Source organism: Rosa chinensis, chromosome 2, assembly GCF_002994745.2.
Source record: "Rosa chinensis cultivar Old Blush chromosome 2, RchiOBHm-V2, whole genome shotgun sequence".
Taxonomy (NCBI): Eukaryota; Viridiplantae; Streptophyta; class Magnoliopsida; order Rosales; family Rosaceae; genus Rosa; species Rosa chinensis.
The window spans coordinates 69737123-69755597 of NC_037089.1; the positions used below are offsets into that span (position 1 = coordinate 69737123).

Genomic DNA, 18475 nt, shown 5'->3' on the forward strand with positions numbered 1-18475 from the left:
ATACCGTACCGTATCGAACTTATGTATAATACTCATATTTTTTCTAATATTTTATTCTTCTCTTCTTTCTGACGCGTCGTCACTCTTCTCTTTCTTCTTTTTCTTTCTTTTGCCATCTCTTTCTGTCTCTTCTAGTCTCCTTCTTTTTATTTTTTTATTCTTCTCTCTTCTCTTTCTTCTTTCTTGTTTCTTCTTACTTCTTCTTCTTTCTTTCCCCGTCTCTTCTATCTCTCTTCTTTTTCTTGAAAAATTCTCTCCTCTTTCTTCTTTTTTATTCTTCTCTCTTCTCTTTCTTCTTTCTTCTTTCTTTCCCCGTCTCTTCTGTCTCTCTTCGTCTTCTTGAAAAATAGCAACCTGTAAAGTGCTTCTCTCTGCTCTCTTCCCAGAATCTGAATCAAACTCGGCCTTGGATCTCTCTTTTACTTTAAGTAAGTTTCTTTTCTTTCTTATGTTGATTTTCTTTACTGGGAATGGTTTTGGGTGTAGTTGGTGTTGAATAAAGTCTGAAACTTTTGTTTGATTTTAGCAGAGGTTGCAGATCTGAGGTTGCTTCTTCCTTCACCACAATCACTATTCCATCACTATGTGTGGTATGGAGACTGGAGAGACCCATAACCATGTGGGTCGAAAAGTTCTCAGAAGGAGAAAACAGAAGAAGAAGAAGGGATCGGTGATGTACTGGTGACTGGTTTGTGGCCCACTGTCAAACTCGGTCACAAGCCCAACTGTACCGAACCGACCGATTAAATCGGTATACCGGATTTTGTGGCCGGTAGTGGTATAGTTTTTTGCATACCAGTATAAGTTGGTACGGTACATGGTATCGGCCCGTAAGCTTCGGTACTTAACCGAACCCAGCCCTAGCAGCTAGGTTTATATTATGTGACCAGAGAGGTTGGCGTTGTCTCTCCTTGCTTCATCGCCTTCCAACAGTGTCATTGAACATCATGTGTTGATTTATAAATTTTAATATACTTCTCCTCGGACGAGACCAGTGGCGAAGCTACACCAGGGCCTGAGGTGGCCTTGGCATGTACCCCCCAGTCTATGCAATTATATGTTATATATTGTATGATTACCATAAGCAGGAAATATTTCTTATTTATTTGTGCTTATATGGCCCCCTCAAACTATTTTGGTAACTAAAATTATATCAAAATTTATACTCTTCTTTCTGGCTTTGCTCTCCCATACACAAAAAGGGTCCTTTGCTTTCCGATAGATTAACCACATAATTGACCATAAATAAGATTAACCACATAATAAACCATAAATAATTAAAACCATAGACTGTGAAATAGATCCATAAATAAGATCAACATCTAGAGGAAGAAGACTAGAATGAATGGCTAGGAACTCATTGTAGACTAACGATAAAACTCAACTAGTTGATCACAAACCACAACAAGTATTTTATTTCTACTTCTCTAAATAGGTATGATAAATTAATCTTATGCTTTATATTTTGGCCCTCCCAACTCTGAAATCCTGGCTCCGCCTCTGTACGAGACACACTCCTATTCATGTTTCTTTGTCTATCAAGATCAACTAACTATATGGCTAAGCAAGTCTTGTTCACATGGAGCTTTTCTCTTTTCATTTATATATCAACTATTATGATGAGATCTTTGATGATATATATTCAGTATAAAACTTTGGGCCTAATAAGTACTTTTTCGAAGTCTTATGCAAAAGTTATTGTTGGGGTGGATATGTATGGAGGTTGCTAAGCTTGATTGATTGGGTTGATCTCCTCTATTTACTTATTATGAGTTCAGGAACTAGGTCCAAAGCTTCAAGAGTCTTTGTAGAGTCTTCCCTTAAGCTCCCCTGCAGTAATGTTGGCCTACTGTAGTGGCATGCTTCTAGTGATGTGTAGGCAGAAACTCTATATAGGTTTAATAGATGAACAAAATTACATGAAAAGGCTTGCAAGAAGGCATGTGGCATGGGTTGCAGAAGGTGAGAGCTTTTGCCATGGCTAAAGGTTCGCTGTGGTATAATCTATCGCTATGAGGAAAGAATAGATTTTCGTGGTGGTTGATGGGTTTAAGGTCATTTAGAGCTTGAAAATGGTTTTGAATTAGAGGTTGGGAATGCTTGGCTTGTTGCTTGAGGCTTGCTTGAAAGACGTATTGCTTAGAGGATTTGAGGTCTCTATTGCTTGGAGGTTGTTTAATGTCCCTTTGCAGCAACTAGAAGCTTTAATTTATGGGCTGGAGGAGGTGAGGCCAAGATACAGGTTCATGGGATGAAACTATTGGACTTGAAAGAGAATCACAATATTAAAGTCAAATCTACAGAACAAGGCAATAACCACGTGGCTTAGAGGTGGTGTCTGTTGTCCTAGTTTTCTTGAATTATGGGATTTGAGTAGCAGATTTATAGGAAAGAGTTGTTACGTGGTTGTATTCCATAAGGAGAGTTGCACCCTAATTTTGGAAGATCAGATAAGAACTAAGAACAAATAAAAGAGGAAATGTGATTGAGACTTTGTATTTGGTATAGAAGAAGATGAGTTACTGCGGGGTAGAAGTAAGTACTATTATTTGTGCAGCTAGAAAATCTATTAGTTTTATGATTAGGGTAGTTAATTGTGTTTAAGCTTATGAATTTGGATTCTCTCATCTTTGTATGCCCATGTAAGGATTTAGATTGTCGGGCCTGGATTTTGGTCCCCAAGTCTAAAATCTCCAACAACCAAAATCGATAATGGGTCTCATGTATTTCTGTAACCTTCCACACCACACCCAATCTTGCAAGCCCTGAAAAGCATGATTGAGGCTTGGGTCTACGAGCATGGTATTATGCTTGGTAAGAAGAAATCAAAAGTTAAATATGAGATCAAGAATTCTATCTAGCTTAAAGCCTATAATTTGTGTTTTCAAGCATTACTCGTTTCATATTTTTGTATTGGACCTTAGATAACAAATGGGCATGAAGTGTGATTTTTTGGGTATCAACAATTATTTTTTGAGATAAAGAGTACATACTATGCCTCTGTTTCATAGATTAGAATAGTACAATAACGATACTCTATTTCAACAATCATAGCTCAAAGTAGTCTATGCCAGCAAAAATACATCGCCTTGTAGGCAATCTAAACTACCTAACTTCATACGCCAAGTACGCAATTGTAGTACGATAAAGCCAAACACTTCTACAAAAGGCTCATAGAGACACCTTCACTTGCATAGACATTTATTCAAAAGAAAAATAACAACACTAAGCAATTATGAGCTCCTTACCCTTTGAGGGTTTGAGCTATCTGCAGCATCAGAGATAGTGAATTCCAGCAACCCATTAATTAATTTTTCCACTTGCCTTGGAGATTTGACTTGCTTCGCCGATGACCTTTTCACGGGCGATGTTTGAATAACTTTAATTTCCTTAGGCTTGTTTTTTGCAGCACCCTTTGGCCGACCCCGTTTCTTTGAAACCTCCTGTACTGGCTACATATAGGAAACAAGCCCACTGATATAGAGTCCAAGTTTGTCCTACCCATAACTAAATTGTGGCGTAGCTTAAGCAGCCAACAATTGCTCGTTCCAGTGCTGAGTCTGAATATCGCTTGCTTGCTCATGCTTGCGTTGAAACTACTTGGTTGGCCTACCTGTTATATGAATTAGGTGCACGCATCCGTTTTCCTATTTTCTTTCACTGTGATAATCTTAGTGCTACCTATATGGCATCTAATCTCGTGTTTCATGCTCGCACCAAGCACATTGAACATTTTAACTTGACTACCATTATGTGCGTGAAAAGGTTGCTCTTGGCAGTCACTGTGTCTGTTTCATTCCTTCCTCGGATCAGCCTGCTGATTTGCTCACTAAGTCGTTACACAAGTCTCGTCATCATCTCTTTTCTAGCAAACTTGTTCGTCAAGGACTGTTAAGTTTTAGGGGGGGAGGGGGGGGGGGGGGTTAGAAAACCTAAATCTTCTCCTGAAATCAAGCCATGATTCTTCTCTATTGAATTACTCGTAGGCTGTTTTGATATGGTTATAATCAGCTGTAAATATAGTTTAATGCTTGTATTGTAACAGCAGCAATTCACTGCTATATATGTGTATCTTTGTAAACAGCAATATATTGAAAATCAATTTTTACAGACACCCCAACATCCTCTATTCTCCTTTTGCGCATTTTATAGCTAGGAATGATTGCTATAGCCACCGGTGCTTGTTCTATTGGTCCACCAACCTCATTAAGTCTAACCAGATTAGAGCCATTAGTCCTATGCTCATCTCCATTCTCGGTCTCCTCTGTTGGTAACTCCGTGCCAGCATCCTGGCTGCTTGATCTATCCTCTGTCACAGGCACCGATAGGAGATGTATCTCCCTCCTCGGCCTAGGTTTCGTAGTAGGCAGAAACCTCTCTAAACCATGCGCCCCTGTGGCAACCACTTGTACCCCAAACACCAAGGATGGACCTGCAATTGGTGTTAAATCCACCTTACTAAATACACGCTCCAAGTTCCGCCATGTAGGAGTTGTCTCAGTTCTTAGGACTTCCGGCAGTGGTGATCCAGAGCATGGCAACACAACATGAGTAAGAACGCCACAGTCCCTACACCGGCCATAAAGGTTCTCGAAGAAGAAGTCCAGGTTGACATCAACTCTATCATACACCATAAAACTCTGGTGAAAGATTACCGGTTGCATTAGGTCCATCTCAACCCTGATCCGAATCCGTCCTGCATCAAACCCAACTGTATCTTTCTGAACATATCTTCTCAGAGCACTGCCCACTCGCCGGAGGCAATTATTAGTATGAAAGGCTGGTGAGAGACCGCTCACTTTGATCTAGAAAGCTAGAGTAGAGAGCGGAACATTTTTGATAGACTCGACCCCATCATAAGGTGCTAACACCACGGTCCTCTTCGAAGGATCCGATTGCAATATGTTGGATCCGACAGCGTAAATAGAAATTGATCATCATGTTCCTGAAAAGTATAGCAGCTATTAAGTCTTCAGGCTCGCCGGAACATTCTCGTGAAAGACCGTTTGTTGAAAGCTCGAGCATTCAAGAGCTTCCTTAATTACCAAGTATGTTTGGGACCGGCGCAGGCCTTCTCCTTTCTGTGGTCGGAGGTCTACTGGCTTTCGGGCATCTGCCAGTCCCAGAAATGCAGCCAAGCGCACTGTCATTTCATCTATAGCCTCCATCATCATCCTTGTTCGAAGAAAGTTAGTGTTTTGCCTCTCTCAAGCTCGTGCGGTTAAGATTTTTTATTGATTCATTGATACCAATATAAATTAGCATCAGTTCTTGGCTAAAGAAGGGAAACATGTATTTCTTATGCAAAAGTTATTGAATTCCAACTAAAGTGAAGATGAGATCTTTAATGATATATGATGAGTATAAAAGATTGCGCGTGATAAGTACTTTTTTGAAATTAAAAAAATTAAAAAATTAAAAAGTACTTTTTCGAAGTCTTATGAAAAACTTCTTGAATTCCAAATAAAGTGAAGTTAATATATACATATATGGAAAATATATATAAAATTAAGAATAGAAAGTTGAATGAGGCAATTTGAGAGGAATCTTCATTTTCAAAGCTAAACTGGAGTTTCAATATCAAAACGTGAAACTAGGGGAGGGCAGAAACCGAACCGGGAGGGCAAAACTGGCCGAACCGGGCCGAAAATATGGTGGCGGTTACCGAACCGGAAAAAGCAGTGCAAAAATCTTCAGGTTTCGAACCGGACCGGATTGAACCGGGTCGGAACCGGGTTAATATTCAGAACCGACCGCAAAAAACCGAACCGGCCTATTTATTATATTTATATATATTTTTATTAGTTTTCTTATGTGTCAATTTATGACTGGTGGTTTTTTGGTTGCACGTAGAACACTCGCACCCGATCATGCCTAAACCTAAGTAACCCTAACCAAGTACGATCTCATTCAGTCTCCACTCTTACACTCGGCCTCCCATCTCATTCTCTCTCTCTCTCTCTCGACTCCACACAGAGCCCGACTGCACACCGCCGCAACGACCACCTCAATCTTATTGCAGAACGCTGCTGGCTGCTCGCCGATCTTCACGCTGAGCCCGATCTTGCTGCAGAACATTGTTGGCTGCCCGTCGATCTTCACGTCGAGCTCGATCTAGCTGCAGAACGCTGTTGGCTGCCCGTCGATCTTCACGTCGAGGCCGATCGAGCTACAGAACGTTGCTTGCTGCCCGCCGATCTTTACTCCGAGTCTGACCACTCCGATCTTCACATCGATTTGCAGTTTTGTCGCCTCTCTGACATGGACTCGGTAATTCACTTCTCTGTTTTCACTTCGATCTTCATGGACTCTCTATTGTGATAGTATTTCTGTAAAACTTGTGAGGAGTCTGTTGTTAACTTGTGGAGTCTGTTGTTAACTTGTTCATGGGAGTCTGTTTTTAACTTGGAGTTTATTGTTAACTTGTTTATTGGACTTTGTCTATCTGTGTGTTTTTATTTTGTAGATTGGTGATGGGACGTCACAGACTCCAACTCAGTCTAGCATCGGAACTACACCAGCTTCGGCTGAAGTCGGACAACTCCTCATGTCTCCTCCTGCCGCTGCAACACCAACTTTTGCAGCAACCGGTGAAGCTGAAGAACTTGGGAAGAGGAAGAACCAGTCAGAAGTCTGGGAGCATTTTGTGAAGCAGAAGAATCCAGATGGTTCGAAGATGGCGAAACCTAGAGCCAAGTGCAAATACTGCCCCCAGACCTATGCCTGCGATTCCAAAGCCAACGGGACAACATCGATGAGGACTCACATGCAGTACCAATGCAAGAAGTGCCCGGCTTACATGCCAGCAAAAAGGCAGAAGTTCCTTTCTTTCGATTCTGCTTCCTCAGGTGGTAATTTAGTTGCTTTAACTTATGATCCCATGAATTGTAGAAGAGCATGTGCTAGGATGATTGTTAGGGACGAATTGCCATTTAGTCATGTAGATGGGGAGGGATTTAAGGATTTCATGAAAATTGCTCAACCAAAATTCACAGTGCCTAGCCGTAGGACAATCTGTAGAGATATCTGGGATCTCTATCAGTTTGAGAAGGAGAAGATAAGGGAGTTTGTAGCTAGGAATAATCTGAGGGTATCACTTACCACTGATACTTGGACTTCGGTCCAGAATATCAATTATCTTGTCCTCACTGCCCATTTCATAGATGAAACTTGGGTGCTGCACAAAAGAATTATCAATTTCTGTGTTATTCCAAACCATAAGGGAAAGACAATAGGTAAATTGATAGAGTCTTGCTTGATTAATTGGGGTATCGAGAGGGTTTTTAGCATTGTAGTTGATAATGCTTCGAGTAATCAAGTTGCACTTGATTACATGAAGGAGAAGATTGGAAATTGGAAATGTTTAGTGTTAGGTGGGAGTTTTCTGCATGTTAGATGCTGCTGCCATGTGTTGAATCTGATTGTGAGGGATGGGATGGAGGAGCTTGATTCCTCCATTGATGCAATTAGGAATGCTGTTAAGTTCATTAGAAGTTCACCAGCTAGACTTGACAAGTTTAGGAAGTGTGCTTCAAGAGAGAAGGTTGAACATAAGGGGGGTATAGTGCCTTTGGATGTCTGCACAAGGTGGAACTCCACCTATTTCATGTTGGACATTGCCGTTAAGTATCGGCAGGCCTTCTCTAGGCTTGAAGACGAGGATCAGCAGTATGAGAACTATTTTCTGGAGAGAGTTGGAGGAAGTAAAAGGGTTGGGCCGCCTAAGAATGAGGATTGGGAGAAAGCTACGAGATTAGTGAAGTTCCTTAAAATCTTTTATGATGCAACCTTGAATTTTAGTGGGACTAAGGTAGTAACTTCAAACTAGCCTATTCAATGGATTTGTACCATAGTCGATGAATTAGAAGAATGTGCAGCTAGTGATGATCCTTTGATGGTTAGCATAGGGTCCTCCATGAAGAAGAAATTCGACAAGTATTGGTTGAGGTTAGAGGACATTAACACAGTTTTGTTGCTTGCTGTTGTATTGGATCCAAGATACAAATTATTGTATCTTGAATACTTTTTTCCAAAATTGCATCCGGACAGCAGCATGGTGCAATTTATGGTAGATGAAGTGAAGAGGTCCCTCATGTAGCTATACAACGAGTATCACCAATCTGATCCTGTGGCTGCACAAGCCTCAAATGATCTAGCACAGCCTCGTGTTGATGATAGTGCTTTTGCACAAGGAGATGATGACTCACATGCTGCATCACTAAATAAGTTTATGAAGCTTAGGAAGGAGAAACATGTGGTGGAGATCAGGAATGAAGTTGACAAGTATTTGCTTGAAGCTGCGGAGGACCCTGCGAACAAAAACTTTCAGCTTTTAGATTGGTGGAAGGAGAGTGCTGTTAGGTATCCAATTCTGTCCAAGATTGCAGGGATGTCTTTGCTGTCCCAACTTCGACAGTGGCTTCAGAGTCTACATTCAGCCTAGGGAAAAGGGTTGTGGATCCATTTCGAGCATCATTAACTCCAAACATGGTTGAGGGGCTGGTTTGCCTCAACGATTGGTTAAGGGGTGGAACTTTTAATGAATACAAGGAGCCTACTAGGTCGGAGCTGGAGCTTTATGGTGAACTTGAAAAGCTTGAATCAGGTAAATTTGTTATAAAATCCATTTGTTATTTTCTATGTTGTTGAATTTCAAGTGTCAAACTAATAGAAATTTGACAATTTGTTGCTGTTTTGATTGGTAGGGAGTGTCATAACTCAGGTGGACGTTTCTGCACAAGAATGAATGATGCTTTAAAGTTTAAAGTAGAGAGATGCATGTTATGCTGCTGTTTTGGTGTTGGCTGCAGATTTGCATATAAAAAGTTTTTATGTTTTCATGAACTGTTTTTAAGTTTGAAACTCCTTTGTGAGTTAAATTTGGGTCTGTAATAACTAATGGACTAGATATCTATTTCTGGACTTGTGGTTAACTGGTTGTTATGAACTAGGCTCTATGGTTTATGACTTTTAAGTTTGTAGGATTTTCCTAACTTTTTTCCTTTTCGGACTTTATGAAACTGTGTATTGAACTGCATTTTTTCCTCTTTATGCTTGTTGTATTGAGCATTTCATGGGCAGATTGTGTTTTGCATGTTTATGCTTGCTGCAAATTATTTGGGCCAATTGGGCCCTAAATATTATGTTTGTTTTAACTTCATATTTGTGTATTAATAATGGATTTGTAATTGGGCCCTGAATAATGAATAAATAAATAAAAGCCCATTTAGAACCGAACCCGAACCGGGCCGCACCGAAAATTCGGGTCTCCGAATATTTCGGCCCAGCCCATTTAGAAACAGTTGTCGGTCCAAATTTAGGCCCAACCGAGGACTCCGGGTCGAAGTCGGGTTCGGCCCAAAACCGAGCCGGGCCGACCCGAGCCCAGTCCTACGTGAAACACAAATAAGACACATTTCCCAGCTTTAAAATCAACAAAAAGCATTAACTTTAGCTCCAAATAATAAATTATAAGTCTCGAGTTTCATTTGTTTGAAACCTACAAGCTAGAATGGGACATCCTCGATCAAAAGGGATCAAGTTGGAAATGGGATGAGAAACTGCTAGAATTTCTTGATTTGAATATTATGATAACAATATTAAAGAATGGGGATCAAGAAGGGCACTTTACGTCATATTCTGTTATGAACAAGACACATGTACGTGACATTGTGTAGGGAACCTTGTTGGTCGTATTAGGGTCCCCATTCCCTCCATATGATAGTAAAAGCCAAACCATAACAGATGGTCTGCATGTGGATCTGAGAGCAACATATTTAAAACCGATAATCACATTTAAAAACTATTCTACATGCAGCACCACGTGTACAGATACATGGCTCGATCATCACTACAACAATAAGCACATGGAATCATTCAAAGGATCTTCTTCTTCTTCTTCTTCTTCTTCCTGATGTATCTACAAGCAGCCATCAAGTTCATGGCGGTGCGTTATAGCACATTGATCAACTTCTTGTTCGGTTTTTTTCTTGGTAAAGATGTAATTCTGTTAATTATTCAAAGCATAAAGATTCTAGATTCTTTGAATCAATCATATCAAATGATGTGATTAATTCCAATTCGAATCAATATAGCATTTTTACGTACACTATTCTAACAAGAGAAAAACGTTGATAGAAGCTTTTTTTTTTAGCTATATAGTTAAGATTTCATTAAACAAAAAGAAAAAAGAAGAAGAAGGTGGATGTATAAAAGCCAAATTTCTATAAAAAATGACAAGGTGTCCATCAAAATTATTTATGAAATTCAAAATTTTCAAGATATCATAAAAGTTTAGACTTACCTTGTTTAGTTTCTTCTTTTGTATCCCTGGGTGGCTGGGTAAAACTCATTGATTGAATAATCATTCGATGTTGGAAAATGATTTGTGGCCTCAATGAGGCCTAAGATTTGTGGCCTCAATCTTAGGTGTCATGCCATGTCATCTACACAAATCACCTATTTGTCAAATCATGCCACGTAATTTTTGAGAAAAAGACCATCTTATCCTTCCAAAATCTAATGACTCTAAATTATTTTGGTTTTCTACCTCAAAAATTATTTTGGCTTTCTTCTAAAAAAAATGGCTTTCTTTCATTTCTTTTTCATTACACTCATGCTTAGATTTAAATAACAATTTTTTTTCTTCAATCAAGAGTAGAAAAAATTTCATGAAATTTAGTCAATAGATTTGCACGTACATTTGATTAACAGATTTGTATAACACATGTATATGAATTCAACCTTTGTTGGGTTCCTGCAAATTTTAAAAATATAATGTGAAAAATACATATTCATATAATTGTATTTATTCTTTTGTTCATTTTTTTCTCTTTGTGTAGCTAGGGTTTAAAAGTTAGATATGAATTTATTATTTTTTGTTTGTCTTTCCCTTATATTTAGATTGTAGATGTTAATTAATGGTTGCTAACGTGTAATTTTTTCTTACCTCTTAATTTAGACATAAGTATTTCCCAAATTCAATTTACTAATGCTATATTTTTGTTGATGAAATTAATCAATATTTAGTAAGAAAAGTTAACGTCTATTTCTTGACACATAATTCAATATATTAATGCCATTTGGGAAGAAAAATTAAAGGAAAAAATTTAATTAAATGAAGAACAATATTGATCAAAGAATCTGTAAACATATCCCTTAAATTAATATATAATTAATAGCTGATATTTTTTTTCACCTAATTAAATTCATTAATGTAATTGATTCACCTCCTAACATCTAAAAGGAAATGTAAAAGGGTAAAGTTGGTGTTGAAATAGTATGATGTGGCAATATATATTATATGGAATTGAAAATAAGTTTTTATTTACTTACATGGCATGACACCTAGGATTTGAGGCCACAAATCTTAGGCCTCATTGAGGCCCTATATCATTGCCCTTCGATGTTTTATTACTCTTCTTTCCAATATAAGTACATACAAGTTCAACCTCCATTTCCGCTCGACATGAGAAAACTGTCTCAAATATGCTTAGGAGAGGAATTCTTCATATATCACTTATTGTCCTAGCATACGATGCAAAGATGACCTCTCAAGCGGCAAAGAAGAATGAAGCCTAAACTCAGCAAAAACATTTCTTCCAACATTTTTTGGAGTAGCCAAAATTGACTTTGTAAGAAGTATATTGATAAACTCATGCCAGCTCTCTAGAGGACTACCTTAACAAATCATTTTTGACTCCATACATTTACATTGGTGAAATTACAAATAAAATTCTTGCCATATGTGTGCCTGTGTGTACAACTTCTAACATGCATGCCGTGAAAGGAAATCTATCAACATGTATAAAATTCACATGAAAATATCAATTGCTAAATGGTGAAGAAGTGTAGCTACTAGCTAGCTAGTCCAAAATCACATTTGCTTAGCTATTCCTGGGGCAACCAGTCTACCACACTACTAAGAGCAAGTTCACCCGTTGGGTCACCGAATCACCCACTATTCACTGCTTTTTAGTGTTATTTTCACCTTTTGGGTTACGAGTACAGTGTATTTCGTGCCCTGGGAATCCTGGATCACTTTCTGGGTCACCCCGCACAGTGTATTTCGTGTCCCCTGAATCACGGGCACAGTGTATTTCGTCACCTAGACAATGAAAATATACACTTAAAAGCATTGAATAATAGGTGACCAGTAATCCAAACAGTGAACTTGCTCTAAGGCTTTCCACTTTAGTATTAGGAACCAATTAGTGAATGCCGGTTGCCAGGTTGCTACTCATGTACGGGGCTGTACGTGATAGTTTCAATTACCCAAAATGCCATATAATTGGTTGACACCTGCACTTAATTGCCACTGGGAACAATAGTCGACCAGACAGACAGTGAACCAACTATAGCACTTGTACAACGGTGCTTTGTTACGTCACTTCACATTACACACACTTTGTTCGTGAACTCGTAGTTGATGAGTTCTACCAGAAATTTCATTCACCCTAATTGGTCATGCCCTACAATCAAGGAGACTGCTCAAAATTTCACCCAAACCAACCATCTTTCTCAGCTTATGAATGTGGAGGAAGGTGCTTCAAAGGAGCACTACAAGTTTCTCTCACCCTCATCATTAGGCATACCTCCTTCCACAAGCTTTATTTTAAATTTGGTCCCATTTCGATGGGAAGCTAACGGTGTTGTCTTTCTATTTTGAGCTGGTTATAACATCTTGATTCTCTATCTTGGCTCTTTATTTTAGAGGGTATGTTTAGTTTTTTATTTATTTATTTTAGTAGCTGCATTAGACTCTTAAGTGTCTCTTCATTATAACTTTTAGCTATCTCGCTCATAAATATAGATAATGAAATGAGGTTCTTTATAATTTAAAATATTCATTTTAAGTTATTTTATGTAATTTATAAATACATTTTAAACTAATTAATTTTTATTTTTAAAAATAATATAAATTCAAAACTAGTTAAAATAGAGAGCATTGATGCAGACTTATTTCTAAAGTGGTTAGCTAAAATGATTTTTTAGCTACTTTGGCTAAGATTTGACTTTAAAATGGCTAGCATTGCTAAACTGCTAAAGACACTCTTAAATTTAAAGTGTTTCATCACTTTTAGGTTTGCAGATTTTTTGAAAAAAATATGTAATTTCTGGATAACTTTATATTTTTATCAATTTCGGCGGGAAGCTATCATATTAGTTTACTATTTTTAGTCCGCTACTTTCAAAATGCGTCATAACTTCAGATTTGGAGATCTGTCCCAAAAATAATGTAATAATATTCTTCTATATGAAAAACAAATAATTGTTAAAAAGAAAAAAAAAAACAAATAACGTAATAGTTTGGTGCATGACTTCCTCCTCAATGTTAGACTGTGAAAATGCAAATGAAACTCGACGACCATAACAAACGCGGTTTTGCAAAATCTTCCTTTTTAATCTTAGAAATTTTTTTTCTTCTTCTAGGAGAACTAGTTGATATTCCTCAACTCCTCTGTATAAAGTTTTTTACATTTCTTGAAAGGTAAGTAACATTGACTTACAACTTTACAAGGTGAATTATTTACAGTGGAATGAGTTAAAGTTGTTTTTTTGTCCGACCAAAAAAGGGTTTGTTTCCATTAAGTTGTTTCTCTAGAAACAAACAAGCTTTCCATGAAGGTGATGAGATAATTGAGAGCATCATCCTAGTCAATGGTTGCCAATCCTCCACTACGATGACATTATTGAAAAATTCCAACACAAACACACACAGGCCTCACAAGCTGCTGTCCACATATTTCTCACTTCCATTTATCAGCTCAGTGCAAATTCTTTGAATATGGCTGCTCTTGGTAAGAGAGCGAGTAACATCCACACATGGTTAAAAGCAACGTAGATGAGCGCTTTTTAATTTTTTATATTGTTAGAAGCTCAGAAAAAACTATTGGTCACCCATTTGCCAACCCATTCTTCCAAAACCTTCTCTTATATTTTTGCTGCATTCTCCACTTTCCAATCTCCATAAGAGCTGGCTAACCTAACAGCTCCCACAACAGCCTTGCACTGGAAACCCAGAAGCCAAAAAGCCACAAAGCCAAAATTTCCAAAACCAACTCAGAACTACCAATTCTAATCCTCCTTTGATATGTCTGGTGTTCTTCTTTGGGTGGTGAGTCCCAAAGAGAATGCCACCTCTTTGCTTGGTCTTATGCCCAGAATTGGTAACCCAAAGAGGTCCAAGTTCTGCTCCAGGCTGAGTTTCTCACCGGGGATTTTAGCCTATTCAGGAGCTGTTGCTCACCCATCAAGGTCTTCAGAAGAGAGGGTCTATGAAGTGGTGCTCAAGCAAGCTGCTTTGGTGAGAGAGCAGAGGAGGCCCAAAGAGAAAGCTTTGGACTTTGGTGAAGGGGTTGAAAGTAGTGATGGGATGACCAACTGGGATTTGCTGAATGAGGCTTACGATAGGTGTGGTGAGGTTTGTGCTGAGTATGCCAAGACTTTTTACTTGGGTGAGTGGACTCTCAGCTTCTCCAACTCTTTCTTTCTCTGGTTCTGGTTTAACTTTCTGTATATTTTATTTTGTATTGGGTCTGGTCAGATTCTTGGATATACTATTTTACTTTGAATATCATGAAAAGCAGAAAAGGGGAGCAAGCACCATACTTGGTTTCTTTTTCATTAGTCAAGAATTAGTCTTTTGGAGAGGATTTGGATTATTTTAGTCCCACTTCGTAGAAAGGCAATGCTTTCATCATATTCGATTTGTTATTGTCTGCTAACTATCAAGGCAGGAATATATGATGTTAGGAAATTTTCAGCTTTGATGATTGATTGGCAAGGCACTGTTTTTAAATCAACTTGTTTCTGTGATTTTCAGGCACATTACTTATGACACCAGAGCGGAGACGAGCGGTTTGGGCAATTTATGGTTCGTATAACAGTTCTTCTTCAACATCGATTCTAGTCCTGTCGTAATTCTTGTGGTTCATAACACTTCAGCCATATCTTTGTGGATAGAGTTTGTGCTTAGAACTCCTATATATCTAGTCAATTAGGTCTTTGAGCATCTTTGCCTCTTGTAATACCAAGAAAACAATTGAGACCTCAAAGCCCCTGTTGAAGAAACCATCCAGTATTTTTGTTGAATTAAAAATTGAAAAACATAGGGTCCCCATTATGAAGTTAGATGTCTAGAAGTTGCAAATGACACCCATTATGAGGTTAATTGACTTGTTTCTTTTAAACATCAGGTGTTTGACCATTTCTTTTTAGACAACTTGTGCATAATCTAAAGCTCAGAGATCAATTCATTCTCAATTAACAAGTAATGGATTCTTTTATGCAGTATGGTGCAGAAGGACTGATGAACTAGTGGATGGACCTAATGCTTCATATATCACACCTAAAGCTCTTGACAGATGGGAAAAAAGACTGACTGACCTTTTTGATGGTCGTCCATATGATATGTATGATGCAGCTCTATCTGATACTGTCGCAAAGTACCCAGTGGATATACAGGTACTAACTACCACATGTCTAACATCAGGGTTTGAATTCTCTTTTCTGTATTTGAAGTGAATGATTCACCATACAACTTTTTTCTCTCTTTGGTGACAGCCCTTCAAGGACATGGTAGAAGGAATGAGGTTAGACTTGAGAAAGTCAAGATACCAGAACTTTGATGAACTTTACCTCTACTGCTACTATGTTGCTGGAACTGTTGGACTGATGAGCGTTCCAGTAATGGGGATCTCCCCTGAATCAAAGGCTTCAACAGAGACTGTTTACAATGCTGCATTGGCCCTTGGAATTGCTAATCAGCTCACTAACATACTTAGAGATGTTGGAGAAGAGTAAGCTTCGTCTTATAAACACTTGAAGACTTTTAAGCATTCCATGAACTTTTTCGGTGCATTAAACTTGTTGGGTTAAACGCTTCTGCAGCATAATGTTTTATTCCCCATCAGATTGCAACTTGCTTTATGTTACATGTCATGGTGCGAGCTTGTCAATCTGAAGCATTCATAATATGGAACTTTGTTTATTCGTAGTCGTTTAGATTAACACTTCCACATCATAACATGCCAGAGAAGATTTACCCACAAAATTTTGTAATCTTTGATCTATGCGTTCATGATTTCACTGCATTCTCAGTAAAATCTTACCCTTTTGAATTTTGATCATTTCAGTGCTAGGAGAGGAAGAGTCTATCTCCCACAAGATGAGCTTGCCCAGGCTGGACTATCGGATGACGATATCTTTCGCGGGAAAGTGACAGACAAGTGGCAAAGTTTCATGAAAGACCAAATAAAGCGAGCTAGGATGTTCTTTGATGAGGCTGAAAAAGGTGTTGCAGAGCTCAACTCAGCAAGTAGATGGCCAGTATGGGCTTCTTTGTTGCTATATAGGCAGATTCTAGATGCCATTGAAGCAAATGGTTATGACAATTTCACAAAGAGGGCTTATGTAGGAAAAGCAAAAAAGTTGGTATCATTGCCAATAGCTTATGGCAGAGCAATTATAGGCCCCTCAAAATTAACTAAGCCGTTGGTGGCAAGATGAACTAACATTTTTTGATGTCTCAGTTTGTAGCATATGTATACCATATTAGAGAAAATTATAGTTGAATCTCAAGTTCATGTGTAAATGTAGATTCATTTTTATTTAATTAATCTTCATCGGATTGATATACGATTCTAGACTCGCTTAATGTTGCATACCCTATCATCCCCAAGTTGTAAAGCTGTAATGTATAACAACTATCATTGGTATGGATTTAGAATTAATACTTGCAATTTGCTGCTTCTAGATTGCCACTAGAGAACTATTACAACTACTTACCAAGAAAAGAAGGGAACTACTACCATGAGCGTACCTAGGGGTGGTCGATAAGGGTCAATTGACCCCTCTCACTTTAGCTTTTAAGTTTAGTTTCACATAACTTGCAAAGCCTTGTTGACCTCTCTATGTCTTTCCAAATTTTGTGACTTTCCATTATTATTATTATTATTATTATTATTATTATTATTATTATTATTATTATTATTATGATCATTTTCTACTTTTTAGTAAACTATCCAAGTTTCAATAAATTTAAGCCACAAACATACAAAGAACCATAAAACTATCATTATTATTTACTATGAAAATTCAGTTCTTTGTACGTAAGGTTAGTGAGCTATTTCGATAATGTTCTTGACCCTCCTTCATAGAATTTCTGGCTACGCCACTACTACTACTATTAGTAAAACAAATATGTAGTTCTACTACTAGTGATACAAATATTGGTTAGCATCTAGGACCAGCCATCCCTTAGAGAGTTAGAAGATATCATTAAACGATAATCGATTCCTAATGAAATAGATGTTGTGCGTAGTGGCTTGTCGAAACCATACAGGGCTTCAGTTGATCTAGAATTGATGTAAGTGCAATGTATGTGCCATTCCAAAGTGATCTATTAATCTACTAATTAGCTATACGTTTAATAGCAGTTCCATCTCTCGATCATAGAGGAGTGCAATGATATATGGCGGCCCACCGCCCACCATTACTCACGATGGTTCATCCATTGATTTGATCTAGGTCAATACCTTAATGATCATCAATTTGGCTGAAAATTTGCATAAGTGATCTACTCATAATGACTTAAAAACTGAACAGTTGAGATGACGAAATGTGATAAAAAAGTGGGTCTCACAAGAAATCCTTTAAAATGGCCAAAAAGTGAAATTCCGGCGAAATTTCCATGCACCACCATAAATGGCGGTCCACCACTACTCACGATGGTGCATGTATTTTTAGATCATATTATGGATGAGTAAGTAGGAAAAGTAACATTGCACCTATTCCATCATTCTATCATAACCAAATCCTAAACCTTTTGGTTAAACTCAACTTCATCCCTTTTTCCTTTCGTCCACACAATCTCAACTCTCCATGTGTTAATGTTTAAGATTTGGGCGGTAGCCTAATCTTGGTTAATGCGGGTCTGGTGGGCGGACCGCTACTTGTGATATTCTCAGAGCTTCCGCTATCTGTCAAATAAAATACAAAGTGGCGTCAAAGGGAGACCGCGCTGGGCGGTCTTCTCTTCTCCGATGCCTAAGTTAGTCAATGTATTTATGTTGACAAAATAACAGTAGGGAAGTAGTAAATGCGTAATTAATGAAGAGAGATGAGTGAACCTTTTATAGGTGGGGAAAAGGCTTTTATAGGTGGGGAAGAGGCTCACCTCTTCCTTGTTTTCGATGTGGGACTGATACGCTTCAGTTCTCAGTTTGTGGAGCTTCTGATGCTGTTTTGGCGCGGCGCGTCAGCAGTGATTTGGCGGTGAGCCAGGGCTCAGGCGGTAGCCTGCTTAGCTGTGTTTCTGTAGGTCACACCGTTAGTGGTTATTGGTACCGCTGGCGGTAGCATGAGCGTGGCTCATTATAGCTAATTATGTTTGGCAAATGCTCACGCAAGTACACCATGTTACCCAAAAGTCCACCCTCATCATCACTTAAAAATCTGCCTTGTTTTAGGGTGT

At 38.4% G+C, this 18475-nt stretch overlaps 1 protein-coding gene and 1 long non-coding RNA gene across 2 annotated transcripts; both read left to right on the top strand.

The window, feature by feature from the left end:
* The first annotated feature begins 220 nt into the window (after positions 1-220).
* Positions 221-1115, top strand: LOC112190350. The gene is made up of 2 exons (XR_002932367.2): positions 221-428; positions 530-1115. It is a non-coding gene; the product is annotated as an uncharacterized LOC112190350 (long non-coding RNA).
* A 12977-nt stretch (positions 1116-14092) lies between these two features.
* Positions 14093-16641, top strand: LOC112190337 (phytoene synthase 2, chloroplastic). Its single transcript, XM_024329774.2, has 5 exons — positions 14093-14456; positions 14825-14875; positions 15293-15465; positions 15565-15800; positions 16137-16641. The coding sequence occupies exons 1-5, from the start codon at positions 14093-14095 to the stop codon at positions 16507-16509; spliced, it is 1197 nt and encodes a 398-aa protein (XP_024185542.1). The 3' UTR covers positions 16510-16641.
* The last annotated feature ends 1834 nt before the right edge of the window (positions 16642-18475 follow it).

Bases quoted from the DNA above. Each gene is read 5' to 3' on its own strand.
- LOC112190337 (XM_024329774.2), top strand. From the start codon at position 14,093: ATGTCTGGTGTTCTTCTTTGGGTGGTGAGTCCCAAAGAGAATGCCACC. The intron at 15,466-15,564 runs GTACTAACTACC...CTTTGGTGACAG, and splicing joins AGTACCCAGTGGATATACAG to CCCTTCAAGGACATGGTAGA. The intron at 15,801-16,136 runs GTAAGCTTCGTC...TGATCATTTCAG, and splicing joins CTTAGAGATGTTGGAGAAGA to TGCTAGGAGAGGAAGAGTCT.